The 25992-nt window shown below is 42.8% G+C and overlaps 3 protein-coding genes across 3 annotated transcripts; 2 read left to right on the top strand and 1 right to left on the bottom strand.

Annotated features, from left to right (window-relative positions):
• The first annotated feature begins 811 nt into the window (after positions 1-811).
• On the top strand, positions 812-4873 carry LOC133916394 (UDP-glucuronic acid decarboxylase 6). Its single transcript, XM_062360043.1, has 13 exons — positions 812-1107; positions 1223-1334; positions 1432-1518; positions 2210-2297; positions 3034-3125; positions 3221-3285; positions 3368-3456; positions 3556-3633; positions 3746-3839; positions 3923-3989; positions 4069-4132; positions 4277-4317; positions 4409-4873. Exons 2-13 carry the CDS (start codon positions 1236-1238, stop codon positions 4598-4600), a joined length of 1056 nt encoding a protein of 351 aa, XP_062216027.1. The 5' UTR covers positions 812-1107; positions 1223-1235; the 3' UTR covers positions 4601-4873.
• Positions 4874-15852: 10979 nt separating this feature from the next.
• LOC133914769 (uncharacterized) lies at positions 15853-18218 on the bottom strand. The gene is made up of 4 exons (XM_062357792.1): positions 17907-18218; positions 17389-17835; positions 17039-17138; positions 15853-16301 (listed from the first exon to the last, which is right to left on the bottom strand). Exons 1-4 carry the CDS (start codon positions 18216-18218, stop codon positions 15853-15855), a joined length of 1308 nt encoding a protein of 435 aa, XP_062213776.1.
• Positions 18219-20072: 1854 nt separating this feature from the next.
• On the top strand, positions 20073-23386 carry LOC133916393 (trifunctional UDP-glucose 4,6-dehydratase/UDP-4-keto-6-deoxy-D-glucose 3,5-epimerase/UDP-4-keto-L-rhamnose-reductase RHM1-like). Its single transcript, XM_062360042.1, has 3 exons — positions 20073-20293; positions 21013-22609; positions 22696-23386. Exons 2-3 carry the CDS (start codon positions 21035-21037, stop codon positions 23146-23148), a joined length of 2028 nt encoding a protein of 675 aa, XP_062216026.1. The 5' UTR covers positions 20073-20293; positions 21013-21034; the 3' UTR covers positions 23149-23386.
• Positions 23387-25992: the final 2606 nt, after the last annotated feature.

The raw sequence follows: 25992 nt of genomic DNA, 5'->3' as shown, positions 1-25992 counted from the left end.
CTTAGTATCAATGAGATTCGGTCTTATTGATTTTTTTTATATTAAATAATTTTTTTCTTTCTTTCAGTTATACATACCAGTCGTTAGATTAAAAAAGGACGATATGAATCAAAATCTTATAAAGATTTTTGGGTAAAAGATCTCATAAAATTTCTTTCTATCAACCCGAGCGCGAGACGTCAAACTTGAGTATCACCGTGAGAGTTGACTTCATGTCAGAATTAACAGAAACATTATTAAATACTCTATTGTTGAATCGATTTTACATTAAAATCAGAAAAAATCACTAATACATTTTGTACTATAAGGTGGGAGAAAAAAAATCTAGTTTTCATCGATTCTCGACTTATTCTCTTAATTTTAACATAATCTTTTCAAAAATTATTTATATCACTAACATACCAAACGATTCACAAACATCATTTTCACTATAAAATTAATTTTCACCATAAAATCATTTTTACTAAATTAAAGACCTCTATCGAATAGATCTTTACTCGCCATGCATCAAGGCCCTACCTGTCAGCCACGTAGCGCTCCCTCCCGCCCACCCTCCAGTCCTAAACGGGCCCCACCCACCCTCCAAGTCGCCCTCCAGGCTCACCTAACCCCCCGCCTAATCGCGCCACTAAACAAAGATTACGGTGACGGTGGGAGGGTGGGGTTCGGGCCGGGCGCGCTGCGCTGTCCGCTGTCGCCATCAATCGCACGCGCCACCCGTTGGAATCTCGCTCCCGGGGGCACACGCACCGGCACCTTTGCTTCCATTTGAAGCGCAAATGTCTGCTCCATCTTCCTCTTGATTACTAGTATCCTAATCGCACCAGATCGTCGAGGAAAAGAAAAAAGGGAGGAAGGATTAGTTGTGCAGTCGGGTGGTGGGATCTGATTTTGATTAGCCCGGTTAGTAGCAGCAGTGGGTGGTGCCTGACTGCTTGCATCCGTGAGTGTGCAGCGCGGGGTCTATAAATACAGCTCAGATCTGGGAGGCCTCCTTCCTCGTCCGCCCGTGTCCCACTGCCCGTGTCTAGTCCGATTCAAAGCGCCGGTTCCCCGTGTCCGAACCGAGCAAGCCGAGCCCAGTCCCCAGCGCAAGCGGCCAGCTCGGTGAGCGAGCGATGCAACCCTCCCCACGCTTCGTAGCAGATCGCTTTGGTCGGTCCCCTTTCGTTTCGGTGCGTGGTTTCCCTGACGCTTGATTTGGATGGATCTGGTGTTGCAGCGAACCGGGTGCGATGGCGCAGAAGGAGGCCAATGGCAGCGGCGGCGGCGAGCACGCCGTCACCCGCCCGCCGCCGACGCCCTCGCCGCTCCGCTTCTCCAAGTTCTTCCAGGTGCGCTGTCTCATCGCCGGATCCCTCTGGCTGTGCTGTTTGGGTCGGTTCGCGTGTTCCGGATCCTGATTGGGGTGCTGATTGCCGTTTGATCCAGGCGAACCTGCGGATCCTGGTCACCGGTGGGGCGGGCTTCATCGGCTCGCACCTCGTCGACAAGCTCATGGAGAACGAGAAGCACGAGGTACGTAAGCACATGACGAGATCCCGTAGCATTTCGTTGTTCGTTAGGTCTGCAGGATCGGCCTGCGTCCATGTCTTAAGTCGGCTCCATTACGGGGGATAACGGCTAGATCTCATCTTAGTGATAAGGTCAGGGACAGACCGACAGAGGGGGTCTAGATCTGTGTGAAAGGGAAGTAAGTGGGAGATAATTGTGCCAGATCTCTGGGGTGCAAGCTTTCAAGTTACATTTTGCATCATGTAGGGGAATTGCTGTATAGAGCTTAAGCTGGAAGCGTTGCTCGAGTATTGGGTACTTCCGTGGATCTGATTGGTAAATGGTAATGTGAGAGATCACTAAACTGAGTGAGATCCAGTGGCAATGCTTGCATTACTTTCTATAGCTCAAGCTATTTAGTTGCTCTAGTCCTGGGAATCTGTTTTGTGGATCTATTTGGGAATTTGAGAGATCACACGGATGCAGTGGCAATGCTTTAGAGATCTTCTAGCGCACTTCATTTTGAGCTGCCTGAGATAGTTTCTGAATCATGTGGGTGCCATTCTAAGAATTGAGAGCTATTTTCCATAGTGTCGTTTAATGCTTCGTGCTGCACTAAGTTTGTGGCGTTGAGCAACTTTTGAGCTCTAGGATCCTTGCTGCGTATCCTATCTTGAAGGCATGTTAGATGTTAACTGTGTTCTCTTGCATTCAGGTCATTGTTGCTGATAACTTTTTCACTGGTTCAAAAGACAACTTGAAGAAGTGGATCGGCCACCCAAGATTTGAGCTCATCCGTCATGGTAAATAACTAGTTAACTACACACACTTAAGACTTTTGATAGTAAATTCCTAGTGTAGCTCATCTCTGCATTGCCACATATTCTGTTATGTTTTACATAAAGTTAACATCATTTTTTGTCTTTTCTTTCAAAGGATCCTGAAAATTATTGATCCTGGATAGTCAATGACAAATAAAGTGCTATTTGTTTAATTTGTATGTGTCTCTGTGCGTGTCCAAAAAACATGTCTTATGTTGTCTGTCAAATGGAGCTTCAGATTTTCTGAATTTATTATCGAAGCCTTAGTTGTTGACTACTAAACTCTCTCATTTGGCAGCCTTAGTTCTGTTCTTCTTTTTCAAAGGTTCCTGAAAATTTTGAATCATGGTTAGTCAATCACGATTAAAGCACTGCACACTTATTTCCATGTATAGTCAATTATTGTCCAAAAGCGTGTCCTGAGTTGTCTGTTGAGTGAATAATATTTTTTTTCCATCTGAATTGGCCATTGACTATACTTATATTCAGAGTACAAGTATGCACATCTATGTTAATTTTCTGAGACTGGTGGTATAACTTTGGTCATTGCTGATCTTGAATATGTGCTGATGGGATGGATAATATACTTAAATTAATTGCTTAATGTACTCATGGAAAACAGTTTTACAAATCACTGCTCTCAGTTGTTCCATTTTACAGGTATTTTCTTCCGCGTCAGTTATGAACTTATGCCGTAAATTTGTTCTCACTGTTTTAGATGTCACCCAACCGTTGCTTGTGGAGGTTGACCAAATCTATCACCTTGCTTGCCCTGCTTCACCAATCTTCTACAAGCACAACCCTGTTAAGGTATGCAGGTTCTCTGTTCTGTGAGAGGCAGTATATCATTTCTTAGTTTTTCCTGATCTCTCATGGTATTGAAATGTATGCAATGTCCTGAACAGACCATCAAGACAAATGTTATTGGGACCCTGAACATGCTGGGACTTGCAAAGAGAGTTGGAGCTAGGTCAGTTCATCATGCCAATTGATTCTTCGATTACCTCTCGCATAAAAAACTAGATTAATCGGAGGCTTATGTTCAATTGCAGAATTTTGTTAACTTCAACCTCTGAAGTTTATGGTGATCCGCTTGAGCATCCTCAAACAGAGGCCTACTGGGGCAATGTTAATCCAATTGGTAAACTTCTTCGCCTGACAAATGCAATACATTTTGCTCTGCTTTTCATAAATGAACTTTCAAGTTTTCTTACCGTTTTAATTTGATTTTCTTTATCAGGAGTCAGGAGCTGTTATGATGAGGGTAAGCGTGTAGCAGAGACGCTGATGTTCGACTATCACAGGCAGCATGGCCTTGGTAATACTTCGTTGTGTACTAAACTTCACTATTAGCTCGTAGCCCTTTTTGTTCTGTGAGAACTCTGGGATTACAATTTGTCCTCAATAATTTTTATCATATATGTCCATAGAAATCCGAATTGCAAGGATTTTCAACACCTATGGGCCTAGGATGAACATTGATGATGGCCGTGTTGTTAGCAACTTCATTGCTCAGGCTGTGCGGTAATGCTTGTTGGACTTCTTTTACTTACTTCCTAGCTTGTGTCAAGATGGTGTTGGTGGCTTATCTTGTTATAATGTTGTAGTGGTGAATCCCTGACTGTCCAGAAGCCAGGAACACAGACTAGGAGCTTCTGCTATGTCGCTGATATGGTTTGTCTTCCATTTCATTTGCAGTTGTTTCATAGTTGATCAGTGAATGATATCATCAACTGTATCATTTCATTTGCAGGTTGATGGCCTTATTAAGCTGATGAATGGAAACAACACTGGACCGATTAATTTGGGCAACCCAGGTAAAATCAATATCTATATTTAATTTTGCTGCCACACAGTGAGCAACTCAGATCTGCGTTATAAATATGAATAAGCATTCCCGTCGTATGTAAGTTGGGCTTCATCCTCTTTCCACTAAATGGCTGTAATGTATTGTGTTGTAGGTGAATTTACCATGCTGGAACTTGCTGAGAATGTGAAGGAGGTAATATGGATTTTATATATTTGCAATTCTTTCTTCTTGCAAAGCTTGGGAAATCTGGGTGGTATACTGACATGCCTGTTTAATTTTGCAGTTGATCAACCCAGATGTGACAGTGACGATGACCGAGAACACTCCTGATGACCCTCGCCAGAGGAAGCCAGACATCACAAAGGCGAAGGAAGTTCTGGGGTGGGAGCCTAAGGTCGTCCTACGTGACGGCTTGGTGCTCATGGAGGATGATTTCCGGGAGCGCCTGACTGTGCCCAAGAAGACCAAGGCCTAAATCGGCTTGCGCTTGGCGAAAATATCACGGGAGGAGCGTACTCATAGTTGGGTTCATCATTATTCGTGGCCACATTTCATTACGGAATTTGAGTTCCAATAAACTGAATACACCATTGTCGTTCAGTTGAAAGATTGTACTATTAGAATTTTCATACAGGGTCGGCTGTTTGCGTTACTGCTTTTTGCAGAACTTGTGCTACTTCTGTTTGTAGCCTATGTACTCCCTAAATCGATTATAGCAATGTTGATGCCATTTTGAGCTTTTGTTTAATCTTTTTGCTGCTGAGAGTGTCAGCTTGACATGGGCTTTTAACCTTTTATCTTCATTTTGCTTGGTGCTGAAGCGTCTAGCTATGTAAGTAACAGTATCCACAGTATGTCATGGACTTGTGCCGTGTCAAAGCTGCAGCTGTTTGTCAGAAATCTGAATGATCCGTATCTAATTTAGCAAACTAAGATTCTATTTATTTGGATTTCTATTGTCTTCTGCTTTTCAAAAACAAGAAGCTAAAACAATAGTTTGTTTTTGTTGGCTTCTAATTGTGATTTCTGAAAAAACAAAAATAGTTTTCACTACTAAAAAATCTAAGAAGTCAAAAATAAATTTAGATATGCTTATACTAAAAACAGACTTCTAAAAAGTCACAGTTTATAAAGAACCTAAATAAACAGGACCTAAACGACCCTCCAGTCTGGTCTAGCACTTTGCCAACAAGGAACCATCGTTTGCAGGAGAAGCTACGAAGGAACATGCGGGCCGTTGGTGGCCTCTAGATGCGATTCTTTGAGGTCTAACACGGCTCGTGCCGTGGAACGACACAACTTTTTTTTTCTTCTAGATGATGCAAGATAGTTTTTTAGACAGTACAGTACAACAGGTAGATGTATGCACTCTAACGGAGGTTACTAAAGATTAGAGGTGTGAAACTTAAAAGTTGACAAAGTTATCATAAATTTCTCGCTGTTGACGGTCACCTGCCATTAAAAAAAAATTCACTTTAAAAGATATAAGCAACTAACCTGAGGTTTGATTTCTGATGATTAGAGATACAAACACTTCTGCTAACCACCCAAGATAGGCTTGATTCTCAACTACAGATTTGACTGCACTTAAAAAAAAGTTTGAAGACGACTAAAAAATTCAAAGGATTTTCCTTTTAAAATCTGTCAGGCAAAATTTAACCGCAGGGGAACGAAAGAAGACGTCACGAAGTTTTGCGGTTATCATCAACGCGCGTCTCCGGCACGTCCACACGGGGTGGAGTAGTAGATCTGGCTCCAGCTTTGTCGGTATGGAACAAGCCGACTCTTGACTTTGTTAGCTACCTGGTAACATGGCCCCATCACGTTTACAACAACAAAAATACAAAAACATAAAAAACAGTGAACGACGAGCAACAAACAATCCAACGCTTCCGTTCCAAGCAAGCAAAACATGTGCGCACACGGGGGGACACGTCGTGTTGATCAGCGGTGGAGGGTTGGGGCTTATCGGGCTTAGAGCATTAAAAAAGGACTTTATCGGACACGTCATCATTAATATAACGTGAGAAACATAAAAGTATCGCTCTAATAGAGACGTTATTTTTGCAGACTCTCTACACGCTAAATATAGCATGCGCCCCCGACCGCTATCGAGCAACCGCGGTTTCCCTCCCGCCTTCCTCCTCTTCCTGTCTCCCCTTCCCCATCGACAAGCTGCCCCATTCCTTCCCTGCTTCAACCTCCAGAACTGCCGTTTTCCGACAACAACAAACTCCAAGTGGCTTGTCGAAGTGGTGACGAAGGAGGCGAGGGCGGCAACGACGACTGCGAGGTGTTCGTCATCAACCTCCTTGTCGTGTCGCTCGCCGACTTGTGGGCTCCGTTGCGGGAGCTGTTCGTCAGGCTGCTCGACGAGCTTGCCGCAGATGAGGAGGTCGACAGAGGTGAGCATGAGAGCCCTCCCAGATCTCAGAGCCACACCTGCCTGAGCGCCCCTGCTAGATCCGCCCACCCATCTCCCCAAACCTAATCATCCATCCACGTCCTGCTCCTTGCTCTGCGAGGGCGACCTTGTCTGTGGCAGCAACTAGATCCAGATCGATCACCACTGATTGATCTGCCCTCCTCCTCCCCACGATCCAAATCGATCACCGCTAATCGATCTACCCTCCTCCTCCCCACGATCCAAATCGATCACCGCTAATCGATTTGCCCTCCTCCTCCCCACGATCCCGTGGGTGTTTTTTTGCAGAGATTTTTTACTGTGTGGCGACCAATTTGGTGCGACGGATCGGTGGGCTGAGCGCTGGGGCTTTCGTGAGATGATTTGAGGCTTTTTGGGAGGCATTTGTGGTAGCTGCTTCAATCTTATTGTCTGTCTTTTGCTAAACACATCTGGGATTTATGGTCCAGAGATTACTGGAGATCCTATTTTCATTTTGCGATGAAGACATTCACTCCCGTGGAGTTCATCGGGGATCTCGATGGCAAATAGCGAGGAGGGGAGTCGGGTGGCTCGGCGGCCATGCTCTGGCGAGGACAGGAAGGGAGAATGACATGTGGCCTCATGAATATATCGGTAGTTATAGAATATTATTAAAAAATAGGAGAGAATATAGAAGATAAAATATAGATATGTTGTTGAAGTAGTGAAGTAATATAGAATGGAATCTTTATAGATGATAATCCATATAAGAAATTGGAAGATGAAATATAGATATACGGTTAGAGTTGCTCTTACACTCCCTTTAGCTTCGATTTTTCTCTATTAAGCACATGCAGCCCCATATTTCTAAATCTAAGTATACTAGACTATTAATTTTAGCTTTAAGCATAAGTCATTCTGTTTAACTGGTCTAGCAAGGTCATGGGGCTCGAGCCCCCTACTGCCTACTGCGCCATAGAGCTCCTCTTTAGTCCTTCTCCATTTTTTCTAAGAAAAAAAAAGGAGAAGAGGACTAGAGGAGGGAGATGATGTGGAAAAGGAAGATGAGGTAAAATAGAAGGGTTTGTTAGAACTAGGACTGCAATGTAAAGTAGAGAGACAACAATAGATTCAATCATTGGTTTTCTTATTGATAGATGTTGGTATTTATACATGGTGAATAGTTATGTTCGTTCGGGAGACATCACTCTTGAACGAGTGTCTATTGTGAATGGATGTCCGTTCGGTGGTATTGATCATTTCGGTTCGTAACACTCCCCTTAATCCATGTCGTTTTATGTATATATCATCTTGAGAACTCCTCCAAAAATTTTATGGGAAAAATATAAGAAGGATAATAGTGATATGATGTTAAAACTCCTTTAAAATTCAGTGAAAAAATAAGGAAAAATGATACAACATATATTGATTATTGTTTTATTGTAAACTCATATGAGAAAACCTTGAACAAGGAAAAACCTATAAGCAAGTTTAGAGAACAATAGGTATGATCTATGGATCAATATGTCTTTGATATTTCCCTTAAAAACCCCGGTAGGGAAAATAGAAAAAAAAAATATATATATATATATATATATTCTTGTGTAGATATTATCTCATTAAAATCTTTTATGAGAAACCTCATGGGTAAAACTTATATAGGAAAAAGAGTACAATATGATATATGAACAGGTTAAAATTCAGGAGGAGACTCTCTCTGAACCTTGCAAATCTCAAAGTCATCGCATACCAATACCATGAACATATTTTTAAAATATCAAAGTTGGTAAGGACTTTGTGAATAAATCTATGAGGTTATCGTAAGATTTAGTTTGCAAGTTGTTTATCGCATAAGGATAAACACAATTTAGGGGCAATATACTTAGTGATACTGCTCTTTATGTAACATATTTGCATCTGAGCAACATAAGCAGGATAATGGTAGTCGATTCAATGGAATTAATACCACATGAATTTTTATGTAGTTGATCATTCTGCGAAGCCATACATAAGTATGTGATGTTTCAGAATAATATGTGAAAGTAGCCACTGGAATCTGTTTTGATGACTCCCATGAGATGGCTATATCACCATGAAATCAGTCTATGATCTGGCGTTATGGGGATTAGCTATATAGCCAAAATCTAGATATCCCATAATGGTTATGTCTTGATTTTTCTAATAGAAAAACCTAGATCTTTTGTGCCACAAAGATATCTGCGGATATCCTCTTTGACTCCCACCTAATGGTGTTGTTGGAGCTACGCTGTTTGACCTAGTAAGTTATCTGCAAATACAATATCAGGCATATTGCGATTTACAAGATACATGAGCGCTTTGATGGCATTAAGATATAGAACTTTAGTTTCAATATCTTTTCATCGTCAACCCAATGTATGAATAGATCTTGATTCATATTTAGGGATTGAATGACCATAAGTGTTTGATGGATATGATTATCCAATATCAATTGGATATTAGTGGACTGATAGATAAATATTCCTGAAGGAATATGCTCAAGTTATAGACTTAAGCGAAATTTGGTTTTACCCAAATTATCATTTCAAATTCCATCTTAAGATGATTACATACTTTGTCGTGTGTGGTTTGGAGATGATACAAAATCCAATTGGGATTTCACTATGAACACATATATGCAATCATCATGGTTGGAGAAATTCTTCTATGGAAGGAACTCATTTAGTTAGTTGTACCACAATCAACTTAACTACTTGAAGTCATGGAGTGACTTAAGTTGTACACAATATATATTGTGATTTATATTTAGATTCAGAATATGAAGTCCATTAGAGACTTATATGTCAAAATTTATCCAATTCATTTGATCTGCCAATAATATTAAATATAGGAACCTAATTTCCACACATACCATAGGGTATGTAGCATCGTAATTGATGTCGGGTCTCTGTGTGAACTCTTGTGCTACAAGCTCACTATTCCACCACCTTATGGAATGAAAATCTATTTTGCTTCCGTAGGGAAAATATTTGGAGGTGTAGGTATTACTTTTTGTGAATACCTCTCTTTTTGTGAGCGAGGCTATCTGTGGTTGGATTGCATCCTTCCATTGAGTCCAGACCGAGCATTTTTCACACTCTGCCATGGTAATTGATCGTAGTAGAGAAGAAGTTGTTCACAATTGTAGTCTTTGGTATTGATTGATTCTATGGAATCAATACAGTTTGTGAAAATATTATCTTGTTTAACTCGGTGTAATTCCTAAAACAATGGAGTTAGGATGTTCTAATGACCTAACATATGAATTTGTGTACATATTTGTGCTAGGCATTTGGATGTTAAACATCCATAGGCTTTGGATCGTGAATATCCATAAGATGTCTGTCAACTTGATGTTGATTTGTATTTACTGTCTTTGACGATATTCTCCCCTGTTTCCAAGAATGCTTGTAAGAAGTTGTATCTCTTGGGACCATACTTCTCCCTCTCTTATTTTGATTTAGGAGTTGAGAGATTTTGATAGGTATCTCTACTCTTTCTGGCACATTAATAGTAGGAATCGAATTTGATGGCACTTTTATGACGAGTAAACGTATCTGGCAGATTATTTGCAATATGTTGTAAATACAAGATGTTCTGAATAAGAGTTGAGATCTCTGGTACGTGGATACGAGGACGGAATATGAATATGTGATATTTTCTTCTAATTTCTGGCATTTTTATGGTATTAATCTCCCCCTAATACCTAGAATTTTCATCAAAATATTATGAGCATACGGGCAATGAATAAGTTCATTGTGAGGGACTCGAGGTATTATTTATTTAACGGATAATTATACCTCATATGGATCCCCAACGTCGTTTGATGTATGTTGTAGGGTGGTGATATCGGTACGTGCAGAATGTAACCGATTTGCAGATAGAAAATACTTCGTTGTAGCCAAATTTTCACGTACTAACTGCAACAGAGGGAGCTGTATGATTGTAGTTGGATGAATTTAGTTTAATAATGCGGTGTGTAAAGCCACATGTCACCAACAGGATGTTGGCAAATTGCAATTTATAGTTGGTTATGCAAGTAATCTGATTCTCTTGATGAGAGAGATTCAACTATACTATTATGAATATGGATATAAGATACTTAATGTTGTACTTTTCAAAACCAAACTATTCCATGCAAATGGATTTGATCCTACATGCAGGATAATTTGCTCTAATTTTGATAATTAGGGCAATGAGTTTAGCTTAAGTGTGGTGCCTTATGTATAAGGGACATATGTGAGGCTATTTTGAAGATGCATCAATCGGCATTATAGAATATCTAGATGGTCTATAAAATTGTTGAATATAGCCATATGTATATTCTTGAATGTGTCCAAGAAATTGGGTGACACATTATGAATTTTAAGTTAATAGGGCTTTAAAATTTAGTTCCCTGTGACACATACGGTGCACATAAATCTAAAGATTTTAAAAATTGATGATATGACCAATAGAATTGTTAATAATTTTTTTCATTATCTCTAAGGTAGAGTGACCAAGATAATCATGCTAAGTCTTGATGTGATCAAGATAGAAAAATTATTTTGTACGCAATATGTGATACATGTTTGATGTATGTATAGTACAATCCATATGGTATATAGGGAAGCTTACCATATCCGTTGATTAAGAGGAGAAATTCCTCTTGTATTGTCATCATGGGTTTTGATATAGAAACCATTCAGACGGATATCTCTATAACTTAGTAAGGTACGGGTTGAATCGAGATACAATAGAGCATCATCGATTATGACTTGAGTACCCATAAAGAGAATAATTCCATCAATTATTGCATCGTATCCAGTGATTGTTAAAATATTTCCTTTCTCTTAGTAAGAGTTTGAAAATATTTTGGTTCCATGTAGTATAGAGTTTGTGGTGCATATGTCCACAAAGCATTTCTTCCTCCATCGGATTGACTCTCGTAAAATCTATATATAGAATTAAAGAATTTGATATAAATTTTTTTATCAGATATATAGAATACATACAAACTTTATGTAGTATCATAGTGCTGATACAATATTATGATATACAATATTTAATTGGATGTAGATAACATGGTATCTAAGAAATTGGGAGACTAGATAGAGTCTCCAAACATATCGTGCAAAGTAAATTTGACAATCATATTTTCCATACTCATGGAATCATATTTTACATGTTACTTGGTTCTTGTGGAACTTGTTGTGAACAACTAGTCTCCTTGGTGGTGTCAGTATGAAGATTGAAATGTGCTTCAAATTTTTATCCTTGAGCAGGTCGGTTACGTTCCAAAGATTGTAAATGCAAATCAATTAAATGACTAAGAGTGTGGCATTTTTTATTTAGTGGAGTGCTTGTAGCATCCATACTTACGACAAATATTCGATTTATCAAGTTTGGAAATGTCTTGACCCTGATTCGGTGCATAGGGCTTCTACTTCTTGTTGCGTTTGTATTTACTATTAAAGTTCTTTAGATGGCGTCTAAAAGAGCTATCAAACTTATTATTATTCTGAATATTAGTATGTACTTCAGGTAAAGGAGCAGTGTAGATTAGACGCTAATGATGATTCCTTAGAATGAGTTCATCATGTTTTTCGTCCTGAAATAATATATGGATTAATTCAGAATAAATTTGGTATTCTCTTACACAGTATTGTTGCTGTAAGATTCTATCACTAGAAAGCATAGTAGATAAAGTTTTCTCTATCTTTTTTGTTTCTGTAGGTTCTTTTTCACAAAACCGCAACTTATAACAAATTTTATGAACAACGTGATTGTAATCTCCGATGGACTTAAAGTCCTGCAGTCAGAGACGTGTCCATCCATGACTAGCATCAGACAAAATGACCACCTTTTGCTGTTCATATCTTGTTTTAAGAGCTAGCCATAATGTGATCCAATTTTCTTCCATCAGATACTTATATTTGAGATCCGAATGGATATGATGCTTTATTATGTATAAAGCTTCATATTTAACTTGATCTGATAGTGGTGGATCTCCCTATTAGGGAGATTTGGAGTGCCGCTACTATTCCATGGGACATAAGACTGACCTTGACGTTTATTGCCCATATTAGATAATTGTGAAGGTCAAGCGCGATTTGACCATAGATTTAATTAATTTACTACGTGTGAATTAAAAATCATCATGGTATTGTTGTAATTATGATGCAAAATTTTATAAAGTCAAGTTAAAACTTGAATTATATAGTATAGACCTCAAATTTTGTAGCTAATACGTTGAAAATAATCATCAAATGTGGTGTAGATCTCTCAGTAGTATGAGGCATAATCTGATATTTGTCAGTAGATACCTATGGTCCTATTACCTTGTGTTAGGCTAAATAGAATATTTGGAAGAGCACATTGAAGGTAGTCATCAAGTCAAGATGATAAAATATAGACCTCACAGTAATGATTGATAATTTGTAAATATGCAGTAGATCTATAGTTCCATTACCTTGTGTTTCATAAATATTAAATGGAGGTAATCACTTTATTTGATTTTGCATTTCAATTCTATTTGAATTAAGCACTTATTGGGCATAAAACCACTTTGAGCTTAATTAAGGTGAACTAATATGTAATTCTGCAAGAAAATAATCTCAATTGAAAAATTAACAAGGTCATAATCATAATAGCATGTTATAGGGATTGCATAAAGCAAACATATTGAACAATGCATAATATTCCAAAAAATAGGGTCTAGAATGTTAAATTGCAACATGAAACAATACATGATGTAATTACATGACAAGTACTTAATAAATAGTACTAGTAGTTGGACTATTTTGCAATATATTGAAAACACGGGGGCTTTCTTGCAAAATGGCCTAAGTAGGTGCTAGTGGCCGAGACAACCTGGGATGAAGCCCAGGTGGCCTTTCGGCCCATGCGGCCAGGAGCGGGGTAGCGTGTAGGTGGACGACAGGCCGCAGCCTGGGCCTAGGCCTTGGCGGCCTTTTCGGTTGGCCCAGGTTAGGGCGTAAGCTAGGTCGCATATAACCGGGGCAGGGCGACAGTTAAGGTAGGGTTTCCCCACCCTGGTCGCCTCACCACACACACTGCTTGCGCTGATGCATTGCTCCATCCCCTTCGCCTTCGTGCTACTGTGCCACCACACCATGCCGCCTAGATGCCGTTGTAGGGGATGCCAAGGGCCTCTGGATCCCACAACTTGTGGCCCGTATGACGGTTGGCTGCCTCGGTCATCATGCGCCAGAGCCGGTGAGCCAGAGACGTGGAGGTGGAGGAAGAAGGTGTCACCGCCGTCGACTTGGTGAAGAAGGGCGGCGCACCTCGGGGTGATGCCATGGTGCTGAGGACAAAGCTTAGGTGCCCCGGGGTGGCCCCCACCTGGCTAGATTCGCCAATAGCCATGGTGAAGGAAGTCACCACACCTCCGTCGTCGGTGGGAAGGCATAGGCCGGCACCAAGGCCAAAGCCGACCTCGGTGGCAGGGTCATAGAGGTTGAGACCGACCGCGTAGCGCAGGAGGGTCCAACGTGGAGGGGGTGTGGCCGATGTCGGGGAAGGGGTTTGATGGCCACGTCGTTACAGTCCGAAAGTGTCACCGGGGTCACAGTGGTGGAGGGGTCGCTATTGTTGTGGCCATGTCCTGACGCACGACGGTAGTCGTGGTAGGGCCGATGTCCTCAGCCACGATAGAATCCTGGGGCTCAGTGGTGGCGACCCAAGTGAAGTCGGTGGCTAAGTGGATGCCGACAGGGACGATTTGCCAAAGGCAAGACAAAGAGCAAAGCCATCTCCAATGACATGGGTAGAGAGGGTAAGTCTTACGTCGTTGACACTTGGTTGGATATTTTCTCTATGCAGAGGCCTTCGTGCCTCTTTTGTTCTTCGACCGCTCAGCTGAGAGCGTGCTGATAACATGTTAGAACTAGGATTACAATATAAAGTAGAGAGACAACAATAGATTCAATCATTGGTTTTCTCATTGATAGATGTTGGTATTTGTACATGATGAATAGTTGTGTCCGTTCGGGAGACATCACTTTCGAACGGGTGCCTATTGTGAATGGGTGTCCGTTCGGTGGTATTGATCATTTCAGTTCATAACAGGGTTGAAGGAGGAAGGAGATGAGGCTTCTTGAATTGTTTACTGGCTCCACCACTGAGCATGGTCCAATGGCGGAGATGATGAACACACAGTGGAGAAGTCGCTTAACCTCGAGCTCCACCTTGGGTCGCCGTTGCCTCATGTTGTAGTATCGAGGAGTGGTGACACGGAGGTGGTCAACGAGACCTTGCATGTTTCGCCGATCCAAGAAAGGCCGCAGAAAATGAAAAACTACTGATGTGGAGGAAGCTGTGGATTCGGTGAGCAATTTTGCTTAGGCCAAGTGACCAATGACTGCTGCCAATGCGCCAGTGCCTGTGCTCTTGGGGATTGTTCTTCTTGTAGTTGTTCCACGTGGTAGACAGTGTAGTTTTTGGTTCTACGGATGCAATAAAGCAAGCAAGGAATCAAGAAGACGATGGACACGAAGCAATCGCAGATCTAGGGGAAGCGTGCCAAATCCGAGCCTTCACCAATTGTCACCGACGTGTCGATGCCCCTGCTAGTGCCTCTGGGCTGTTGGGCTAGTTAAATAGAACATCATGTGCTCAAATATGGAATTGATTATGTCACATGCTCATATTTGAAAATACCGTGCTGCATGTGCTCAAATTGAAAAAAAAAATCGGCCTATAACCCTCTTAAGTCCTCTCCCTATTTTTTGCAAGAGAATAAGGAGAACAGGGAGATGAGGTTAATAGGGAGTAGTAAGAAGATCAGCCCCTCCACCGGTGTTGACGTCTGTGGCCACTCTCTACTCACTATGCAGGCAACACAATAGAGTCATTACGGCTCCCCCCTGCCCTCCCCCCGCCGTTACGCCACTAAGGGCCTGTTTGTTTCAGCTGTGGATTCTGAAAAGCAACTTTTGGATTCTGGATTGTGGAAGCTGGATTGTGGAAAGCTGAGGATTCAAAAGCTGAGGACTGTTTGGCAACCTGGATTCTGGATAGATTGGATTGCTGTTTGTGCATGTCTAAAGTCTGAAATACCCTTGTTTGTCTTGAGTGCCCTGATAATGCGATGTGCTAGTTGCTGATCAGGGTCCTACCATATCATCAGCGATATATTTCTCAGTTCTATTTTTTCTTTCCCATTCAGAATAGAGTACATGTATCATATATATTACACAAACACGTATGCTTATTCTAGGATTAATTAAGCAGTGCATGCATAATTAAATTGTTATAGATACATCATTCATACAAACTTTAAATTTTTTTGTCCATACCAATATCCTTCCATTAATAATCTACTCTCTCATGGCATACAAAGCATTAGCAATGCTATCACGTAAGACATTCATATCTCCCTCTTCATCACCTAATTCACTATTTTCACCACTCCCTTGAGAGGGTATTGGCATGTAGTTTTCATCTTGATCACACATGTCGAAATCTGCATCACTCATAGCACTATCTCGAATAAAGTTATGAAGAGTCATACATGCATGTATTATTCTTGTTTGCTTTAGCATATGATAACTTGGTAAGTCCAGTAAAATTCTCCACTTCATCTTCAAAACACCAAATGAGCGCTCAATCACATTACGAAGAGATGAATGCAAATAGTTGAATGCCTCCTTCTTGCCACTAGGACGTGGGCCTTGTCGAAACTCTGGTAAATGGTACTTCGTCCCTTTATAAGGAGCTAGAAAACCCGTTCGATTGGGATAGCCCGAGTCAACAAGATAAAATTTTCCTACAAAAACAATGTACAACATGAGAAATAGTTTTCGATATTGAAACAAAGTGAGATGAAATCAATAGAATATATTGCTATACCATGTGGAGGAAATGGGAACTTATCCGCATATTTCTGTATAGCATCATTGAACACCCTCATGTCATGTACCGATCCGGGCCATCCCGCAACAACAAAAGTGAACCTCATGTTAAAGTCACATATAGCCAATACATTTTGAGTGGAATATCCATGACGTCCCACATGTTGAACCAATTTTGCCGCAGGCACAACAATAGGTATGTGAGTACCATCTATTGCACCTATGCAATTGTTGAAATATGGTGCAAAACGAGAACCTTGAAGTCTTGGATGCACCGTTGTAAACTCTGGGTCCCTTGGTTTCACAATATCTATTGACATAAGATATATACTATCCAACACTTCATTGAATTTTCTACTAATTGTTTCCTTTGACCTCTCAAATCGGTTTTTCACTTGAGTAAATGACTGAGGGGCCCCAATAGTCCATAAAAACATGCCTAAAGATTCAATGGAGCTCATGTTGCTACTTGACTTCAAACCATAAGATGACACCAATAAGTTATGAAGCCTATCAAAAAGTGGCCTACTCATCCTAAACATGTCATAGCAATCTTTTGGAATATTAATGGTATGCATAACCCAATCATGACCGGATAGAATAGATTCCCTTCTCTCTGACTTGTTTAGATAAGTGTCGGCATAGTACATACCAAATGTGCAAAATATTGCTCCATATTGTTCAAGCACATCAAGTTGATTGCGTGCAACCTCAAATGCTTCATCCTCATCATCACTTCCATACATATTCATCTACAATATTTTCAAACATAGGCATTGTCAAAAATAATTCACATTGATAATGCAACAAATACATAGGTTCAAACTTAGCCATTGTCATACATAGATTCAAGAAAATATTACATAACCATTGTCAAATATAGGTTAAAGCAAAAATAAATTAACACAAGCTAATATTAGATGACTACTAATATCCTTCTTTCTTGCACCACATCTTCAACCAACGGAGCCTCCCTTCGTTTGTGGTTAAGGTGCGGAATACATCATGGTTTTCAGCCTTTACAAAGAGTTGGCTAGCCATAAAATGCTCTACACTTCCTTCGGTTGCCCCGCACTCCACCGCCAAGCTCATCACTTCCTTAATGGACTCAAACCTCTTTTCACCCTGCATCACCTTGTTGACAACAGCACTATTAGCTTGCATAGTCTCCCAGATGCCCTTCATTATCTTAACCATGGGATTCTTCACTTTCTTCTTTGGGCTAGTACCATGGTTACTACTACTACATCGCTTTAGTGGATTGCTGCCCTTTGAATTGCTCTCCTCTCTGCCATTTTCTTCACCACCTCCTTCTCCAATTTCTTCTCCAATTCCTTCTCCAGGAACACAAGAAGAAGAACCATCCACTGCAGTAAGATCAAACATGATCTGAAGCTCATCTAGACACTCAGGTGGACCATTCTTGAGCTTCCTCCATTCCGAATGATTCTGCAAACATTATACGATAATATTAGTCATACATGCTCTCTAAATGATGGACATTATTAGGAAATTAGTACCTTTGTGTTCTCTTTCCAATAAGTGTCACTTGCCGTCACTGTTCCTTTAGTATTGTCCCATCCAAGACCAGTATCTTTGTTAAGCCTTAGCCAGAAGCTATACAAACCCTTAAGTGCATCCCACCTATTCTTCAGTTGCGTTCTAGAGTGACGCAACCTCGTGATTAACAAGTACTTCTCAGCTATGTTCTTATAGCCTCTAGTAGTCATAACTCCAATAGGCCTATTCCCAGCTCTTATTTCCTCAACACATATTTTACAGAACGCTGTAGTGTTGAAGGTATTCCAATCGGCTTTGTCAAACTCATCCATCTATTCGGGACAAAAGTAATAGAGGTAATGATTTGTATTCCCCAAAAAGATAGAAAAATTACTGACAGAATGAATTGTACAGATTGGTAGCTCAGTACAACAAGATGCAGCTAACTGACATAATGTATTTTTCCTCCCCCAAAAAGATAGAAAAATTATTGTCATCATCTAAGCAGCTATGTTAACAAAGGCTTCTCAACCCTCTGGTACCTAAATCATAGCCTACATGAGCCTTCTACAACAGAACAAACACTATACATGAGCCTTCTACAACAGAACACACTCAAGACTCAAGAATCAACACCACATGATGGATATGAGTGTACAGAATCCAACCAAAGTGATTCAAAGCAATGAACAGCCCCACATAATCATAATCCAATGACATGTTTCCCAAAACATGTCATGCCACCTCAGATAATGCAACAAAAAATAAGTTAACCCATTGCCTAATATGGTCCTGATGATCATCATATCCATCTGTGCCTGTTGATGTACACAAAAATTCTGGTTCTAGGCTTGAATGTTACTTGTCAACTTAGTCCAGAGCACGAGCTATACCGAGAGCAATCCGGACTCTACAACAGAACACACTCAAGACTCAAGAATCAACAAGACTACTAGCTAATGCTGCACAGGCACACACAGATAATCCAACCAAAGTGATTCAAATCAATTCAATCGAGTGTATATGAGTGTACTGAATATTTGAGGCAAATGGCACGCACGGGGAGGGAAGTAGCGCCGGGGAGGGAAGCAGCGCCGCCGGGGAGGGAAGCAGCACCGCCGGGGAGGGAAGCAGCGTCGGGGACGAAACCAGCGCCGGCCGCCAAGCTTGGGAGGGGAGCAGTGCCGCCCGAGCCTGGGACAAGAGTTGCGCCGCCCGCACGAGAGGGCCGAGGGGCCTTGTACGCGGCCGCGCTGGGCCGCACTGTCGCCCCGGGGACGTCAGGCTGCGCAAGCACCGTAGCTGCACTGCCGATGGAGAAGTAGGCCGCCGCGCCGTCGTCTCGGAACAAGGCCGCCGTAGCACCGGAGCGCGCCGGGCCGCGAAATCCTTCGGGCGAGGGAGATCCGCCGTCTCCGGGGAAGTTGCTCGCCGCGCCGTCACCGGGGAACGAGCTGCGCGCCGGCCCGCCTGGGAACAGCTGCGCGCGGAGGGATGCTACGGGCGAGGGAGCAGCGCCGGGCGAGGGAGTGGCACCGGCCAAACCGTCTCGGTAGGAGAGGGCGGCGTCGAACGAGTCGGTGGCGGCGGCGCGGAGATCATCCATGGCGGCGGCGCTAGGGTTCGGGGGGGGGGTGGGGAGCGCTTGGGTGCAGGAGACGGGCTCGGGGTGCGCGTGAGCAGAGGGGTAACAGAGGGGCAGCGGGCGGGTAATTTTCACCGAACTTGGATGGGTATTATGGTCATTTCACAAAGCAAAAGCTGAGGGAAGCTGGGACGGAACGGATTGTGGGATTGTAGGAATCCAGGAAGCAGATTGTTACAATCTGAGAAAAAAGCTAGTTGTTTGTTTTCCATTCAACTTATAAAAACTGCTTTTCACAATCTAAAGTGGAAACAAACAGGCCCTAAGACTTCGGTTCAGGCCCTGATAGCCGCTTGCCTGACTTTGCGTTTCCAACCGGACGGTTCGCGAGGTGGCGCCGAGATCCGCGTCGTGGCGCCGTGGCGCCTTCGCGTTACCTTCCTACTCCCTGTCAGCTGTCACGCCGTAGCTGGATCGTGGGTTGCCCGGCACCGCGACCGCGACTGGCGTGTGCTGGACGAAACGGGCGGCGCGGTCCACACGGCCGAACGGTTAGCATCCTCCGCGTCCGCGGCCCGATTTTAAAGGCCCGGCCCCGACTCTCCCTTCTCGATCTCGCTCGCTTCGCCCGTCCCTCCCCGTCGCGGCAGGCATCATCGCTCAACCGTGATTTCCGCCCTCGCTTCCTCCTCCACGGCCCGTACTCGGATACATCGCCGCGGCAAGCCTTCGGCTACGCGACGATACTCTCCCGGGTCGGCTCGGCGCTGTGGCCCCGTCCCCCAGGAGCTCGCCGCCCCGGATCTCCGCGACCCGCTTCTCGTAAGTCCCTTCTCTGCACCTAAATCCGATCGTACGAACGCGCGTGCTCTCGAATTGTTCCTGGGCGGCACTTCGTCCGGCCCCTTCTGGTGGCGAGCGCTAGATCTGGTCATCGCGACTCTCCTCCCACGTGATGGGCTTAGCGTGATCCGGCAGTCCCTGCTTCCCGGTTTGCGTCGGTCGGCAGCGATGCGATCGATTCGCGGGCTGTTCTGTTCCCGTGCGTGTGAGCCTGTGTTGGTTCGCCACATCTGTGGATCATGGTGGGCGCCCGCCTGGGGTGATACCTGCGTGGGCTAGGACATTGTGGCGGGACATTGTGGCGAGGGTGTTCTGGTTCTTGCTCCAGCTGATCGAGTTAATGATCCTTACTGGTAGTCTGGTAGAGTTAATTGCGTAGCATGCAGAACTCACGTTGGTAATCACGGGCCAGAGCATGGCGCCTAGGTGTTGTCTGATATATCTGAGTTTGCTTGGTGTTTTCGAAAATAATAATAAAAAATGACATTAGAGTTTACCTGTTTTAGGGACCTATGTTAATTTCTGATTAGTTTAGTTGACTAGTACATTTTCTAGAATTTGATCGTTTCCATATTTGCTGCTGGTGGTAATCAGATCTGCTTTTATAATTTGGTGTCTTTTCCTTTTGGCAACTTTAACCAACGAGTAGTCATTTGAGAGTGCTCCTGATCTTATTGTATTTTGTAACACATTAACAGGTTGGATAATTAGCTCACAAAGATGGCGACTTATGAGCCCAAGAACATTCTCATAACCGGTGCTGCGGGTTTCATTGCATCGCATGTGGCCAACCGGCTAGTTAGGAACTATCCGCACTACAAGATTGTTGTCCTTGACAAGCTTGATTACTGCTCCAACCTAAAGAACCTCAACCCTTCTCGGCCTTCACCAAATTTCAAGTTTGTGAAGGGTGACATTGCAAGTGCTGATCTGGTGAACTACCTTCTCGTCACCGAGTCGATTGACACCATCATGCACTTTGCTGCTCAGACTCATGTAGATAATTCGTTTGGTAATTCCTTTGAGTTCACAAAGAACAACATATATGGTACCCATGTCCTTCTTGAGGCCTGCAAGGTTACTGGTCAGATCAGAAGGTTTGTTCATGTCAGTACTGATGAGGTGTATGGAGAAACTGATGAGGATGCTGTGGTTGGTAACCATGAGGCCTCACAGTTGCTCCCAACAAATCCTTATTCAGCTACAAAAGCTGGGGCTGAAATGCTTGTGATGGCTTATGGAAGGTCTTATGGTCTTCCTGTTATTACCACCCGGGGCAACAATGTGTATGGGCCAAATCAATTCCCTGAAAAACTCATTCCCAAGTTTATTCTCTTGGCCATGAGAGGTCTTCCTCTTCCGATTCATGGAGATGGTTCTAATGTCAGGAGCTATCTGTATTGTGAGGATGTTGCTGAAGCTTTTGAGGTCGTTCTTCACAAAGGAGAGGTTGGACATGTGTATAATATCGGCACGGTGAAGGAGAGGAGGGTGATTGATGTGGCCAATGACATATGCAAACTCTTTGGCTTGGATACTGAGAAAGTCATCAGGTTTGTTGAGAACAGACCCTTCAATGACCAGAGGTACTTCTTGGATGATCAGAAGCTAAAGAGATTGGGATGGGCAGAGCGTACACCATGGGAAGAGGGCTTGAAGAAAACAATCGAATGGTACACCACCAATCCTTATTACTGGGGAGATGTCACTGGTGCATTGCTCCCTCATCCAAGGATGTTGATGACACCTGGAGTTGAAAGGCATAACTGGACTGAGGAAATAAAATCTCTGGCTTCTTCACCAGCTGAAGCTAAGGAATCTAGCACAACAGCTCCTGCAACCACTACCAACAGCACCAGCAGTGCCCCTCAAAAGCCTTCGTACAAGTTCTTAATATATGGAAGGACTGGATGGATTGGTGGCCTCCTTGGGAATATATGTCAGAAGCAAGGGATACCTTATGAGTATGGGAAAGGACGTCTGGAGGAGCGCTCTCAGCTGTTGCAGGACATTAGAAATGTGAAGCCTACTCATGTTTTCAATGCTGCTGGAGTCACTGGGAGGCCAAATGTTGACTGGTGCGAGAGCCACAAACAGGATACTATCCGTACCAATGTTGTAGGCACCTTGAATCTTGCTGATGTTTGTCGTGAGCAGGGATTGCTCATGATAAATTATGCTACAGGTTGTATATTTGAGTATGATGCTAAACACACTGAAGGATCTGGAATTGGCTTTAAAGAGGAAGACACGCCCAACTTCACTGGTTCTTTTTATTCCAAAACCAAAGCAATGGTAGGTTCAGTCTTTGTACTACATGAATTGGCATTTTACTTTTACGAGGTCCGAAACTAATTAATGTACTGTTAAATGTGGTGCAGGTGGAAGAGCTATTGAAAGAATATGATAATGTCTGCACTCTTAGAGTCAGGATGCCTATATCATCAGATCTAAGCAATCCTCGTAACTTCATTACAAAGATAGCTCGCTACGACAAGGTCGTGAACATTCCCAACAGCATGACGATTTTGGATGAGCTTCTGCCCATCTCCATTGAGATGGCAAAGCGGGACTGCAGGGGCATATGGAACTTCACCAATCCAGGGGTTGTCAGTCACAACGAGATTCTGGAGATGTACAAGAAAAACATCAATCCTGACTTCAAGTGGACCAACTTTACACTCGAGGAGCAGGCCAAGGTCATAGTTGCACCTAGAAGCAACAACGAAATGGACGCATCAAAACTGAAGGCCGAGTTCCCTGAGCTGCTGTCCATCAAGGATTCTTTGATCAAGTATGTCTTTGAGCCAAACAGGAAGGTTCCCGCTAATTGAGGATATACGATACGGGAGTGTTGAGATTATTTGTATTGGTTATTTGACACTAAATTAGCTGATGATGCAGAGTGGTAGCTGTGGTCGATTCTTTTGGGACATAGCAGGCATACCTCTTTTTGTAATTTTGTTACACGTCGTGTTCCACAGATAGATATCCGTAGATGATATTCTATGTAGTGGCTGGTATGCTGAGACCTGGTTATCAATGAACACTACAAATTGACTTATTTCATTATATATTAACTTTCAAGCGAAGTTCTCGAACATGGTGTTGTACATTCCATTTGTTCGTTGCACACTTGTATAGTTTTCGTTTTTAGTTGTTTGTATGCCCACATAAGCGTCATCTTCTTTTCGTTTGGTTTTGCTGTTAATCCCCAATGAAGATTTGTATTTGTTAGATTTAATTACAGTTAGTGATCAATTAGCAAATAGGTGTCTGTATGTAAGGGATATGTTCTTTGTTGAAGAGACTTCAAATCCTTTTATTGTGTCCATTAGAGAGAGATGTATCTCTCTAATAGCACCCTTCATCATGTATATATACATTCTCTATTTTTTATCTCTATTTTAGTTTTTACTATAATACATTATGATGGTTTGCTCTCCAAATTGCTAATCGGCCATCACCACCGAAAGGAACACGGTTACAAGAAGCGAAAACACATAGAGGCACAAAGTCCTCTCCCAGAAACATTCAAACACTATACATCATCCGCATGGCCACCGCGCTAAGGATGAACACAAAAGACTGGCGCGAGACCATGATGCCAAGATAGAGGACACAATGATGATCTTTATAGAGCAATCAACAACAAGCACAGAGAGACATGGAGGTCTCTCCCAGACGCAGTCACTCTCCACTATGCCCTGCACAATAGGCCACAACAGGAGATCAGCACGACGTACATCCTTTGCATCCTCGCTGCCTTCTACTTGATCGACAGAGACTTCACCTCCATCAGTCACACACAAGGGAAAAGACTTTAAGAAAATAGCGTCAAACAAGCACAACCAACATGTAAGATTTGATGTTTTCATTACCATGTTCTTACCTCTTTGATGAGGCGTGAGGATGCTATCCTTTGCATCCTTTCACCTTCACGACTTTGCCATCCACCGGCCATCACCAGCAGCGACCATGGGCGCCCTCCATGGTGGGACCCCCTATGCGCGCAACATGCACGCCCTATGACCAGCGAAGACGCCCTTCCGCGGCCACCACGAGCGTCACCACGCGCTCCTCCGACGGCCACCAACGGGTGCTTGGCCTCACCCCACTAACGATCGATGACTCCGAATGCGACGTGGCGACGCGCCCACATCGGAGTTGCTCAACACAGCGGCTGCTTGCATCAGCCCTCCGACCTTGTTCGGGTGGCAAAGCTACCCTACCCTCATGGTGGTGCCCATAGGCGACAGCCTCGCCGGCCGTGACCCTAGGCCGTCCTCGATGACGGCCACATCCTACGATGGCAGCGGCCTGCTTGGACCGGTGACTTGGCCTGTCCAATGGCGAAGCCCGCATCGATGCCTCCCTCCAGCCCACCCTCCTGGCGGTGCAAGCGACAGGACTCATGGCTATCCGCAACGGTGGCGGCCAGGCACACTCGGCGATGCTCTCGCAATGTTCTGACTCGGCGGCTGGCCTAAATCTGGCAGACAGCGTGAATTGCCCTAGCGGCGGCGCTGCGATCACGCAATGAGGGGGAGGGCCAGTCGGTTAGGGTTAAACCGCCACCGCTTCTCCATTTTATACAGCGCGGGGTTAGGGACGCCCCGTTTGAGTTTGGGCTGAAAGGCCTCATGGGTTGTAGCCCAAGTTGTTTCAGTCCCCACCGAAGCCTTGGCTATTTTGCAAAAAAAAACCCATGGGTTCTTAATAAATGGCAAAATAGTCCAATAAAATTGTACTATGTGTCTAGTACTTTTCATGTTTAGGCCATCGGTGTTTTCAGTAAGTGCACATTGTGTTATTTACTGATGTAAAATTATATTTTAGACCCTATTTTCTAGAAAATCTGCAATTCTCTATAACATGCAGTTGAATTAACAACTGTATTAATTTTGCAAACATTTTTCTTGCATAATTACATATTAATTCACTTAATTAAGCTCAAGGAGCTCCTACGCCCAAATATGCTTAATTCAAGCAAAATTAAAATACAAAATCAAATTAAGTAATTACCTCAATTTAATATTTGTGAAACACAAGGTGATACAATCAAGCATTTACTGCACCTTTGCATATTATGCTACATCACTGTGAGTTCTACATAATGTCAAAATAATATCTATTGCATTTTGGCAGATTATCCACCACTACTATACAGTCTACACCACTTGTGGTGACTACCGACAACATGTTAAATCATTACATTAGAGGTCTACATCATTTTGATGATTACCAATGATTACTTTATATTCTAAATGAGCATAACACAAGGTAATATGAATATAGGTATCTACTGATAAATGTCAGATTATGCATCCTATTACTACGAGATCTACAACATATTTAGTGATTAGTGTTAGCTACATAATTTGAGGTCTACATTATGTAATTCAAGTTTTAACTTGACTTTACAAATTTTACATCATTATTACAACATTATCATGATGATTTTTAATTTACCTACAGTAAATTAAGCAAATATATAGTCAAATTTATATAGGATACAATGACCGGCAAATAGTTCGATAAACTCATGCTTGATGGTCACAATTATCCAACACCAGCATGGATGTTAAGATCAGTCTTGCGTCCCACGGAATAGTATCGGCACTACCAACCTCCCCAAGAGGGAGATCCACCGTTACCAAATCATGTTAAATATAATG

The sequence above is a fragment of the Phragmites australis genome, chromosome 4, assembly GCF_958298935.1.
Source record: "Phragmites australis chromosome 4, lpPhrAust1.1, whole genome shotgun sequence".
In the NCBI taxonomy this organism is placed as follows: domain Eukaryota; kingdom Viridiplantae; phylum Streptophyta; class Magnoliopsida; order Poales; family Poaceae; genus Phragmites; species Phragmites australis.
This window is presented reverse-complemented; position numbering and strand designations above follow the sequence as displayed.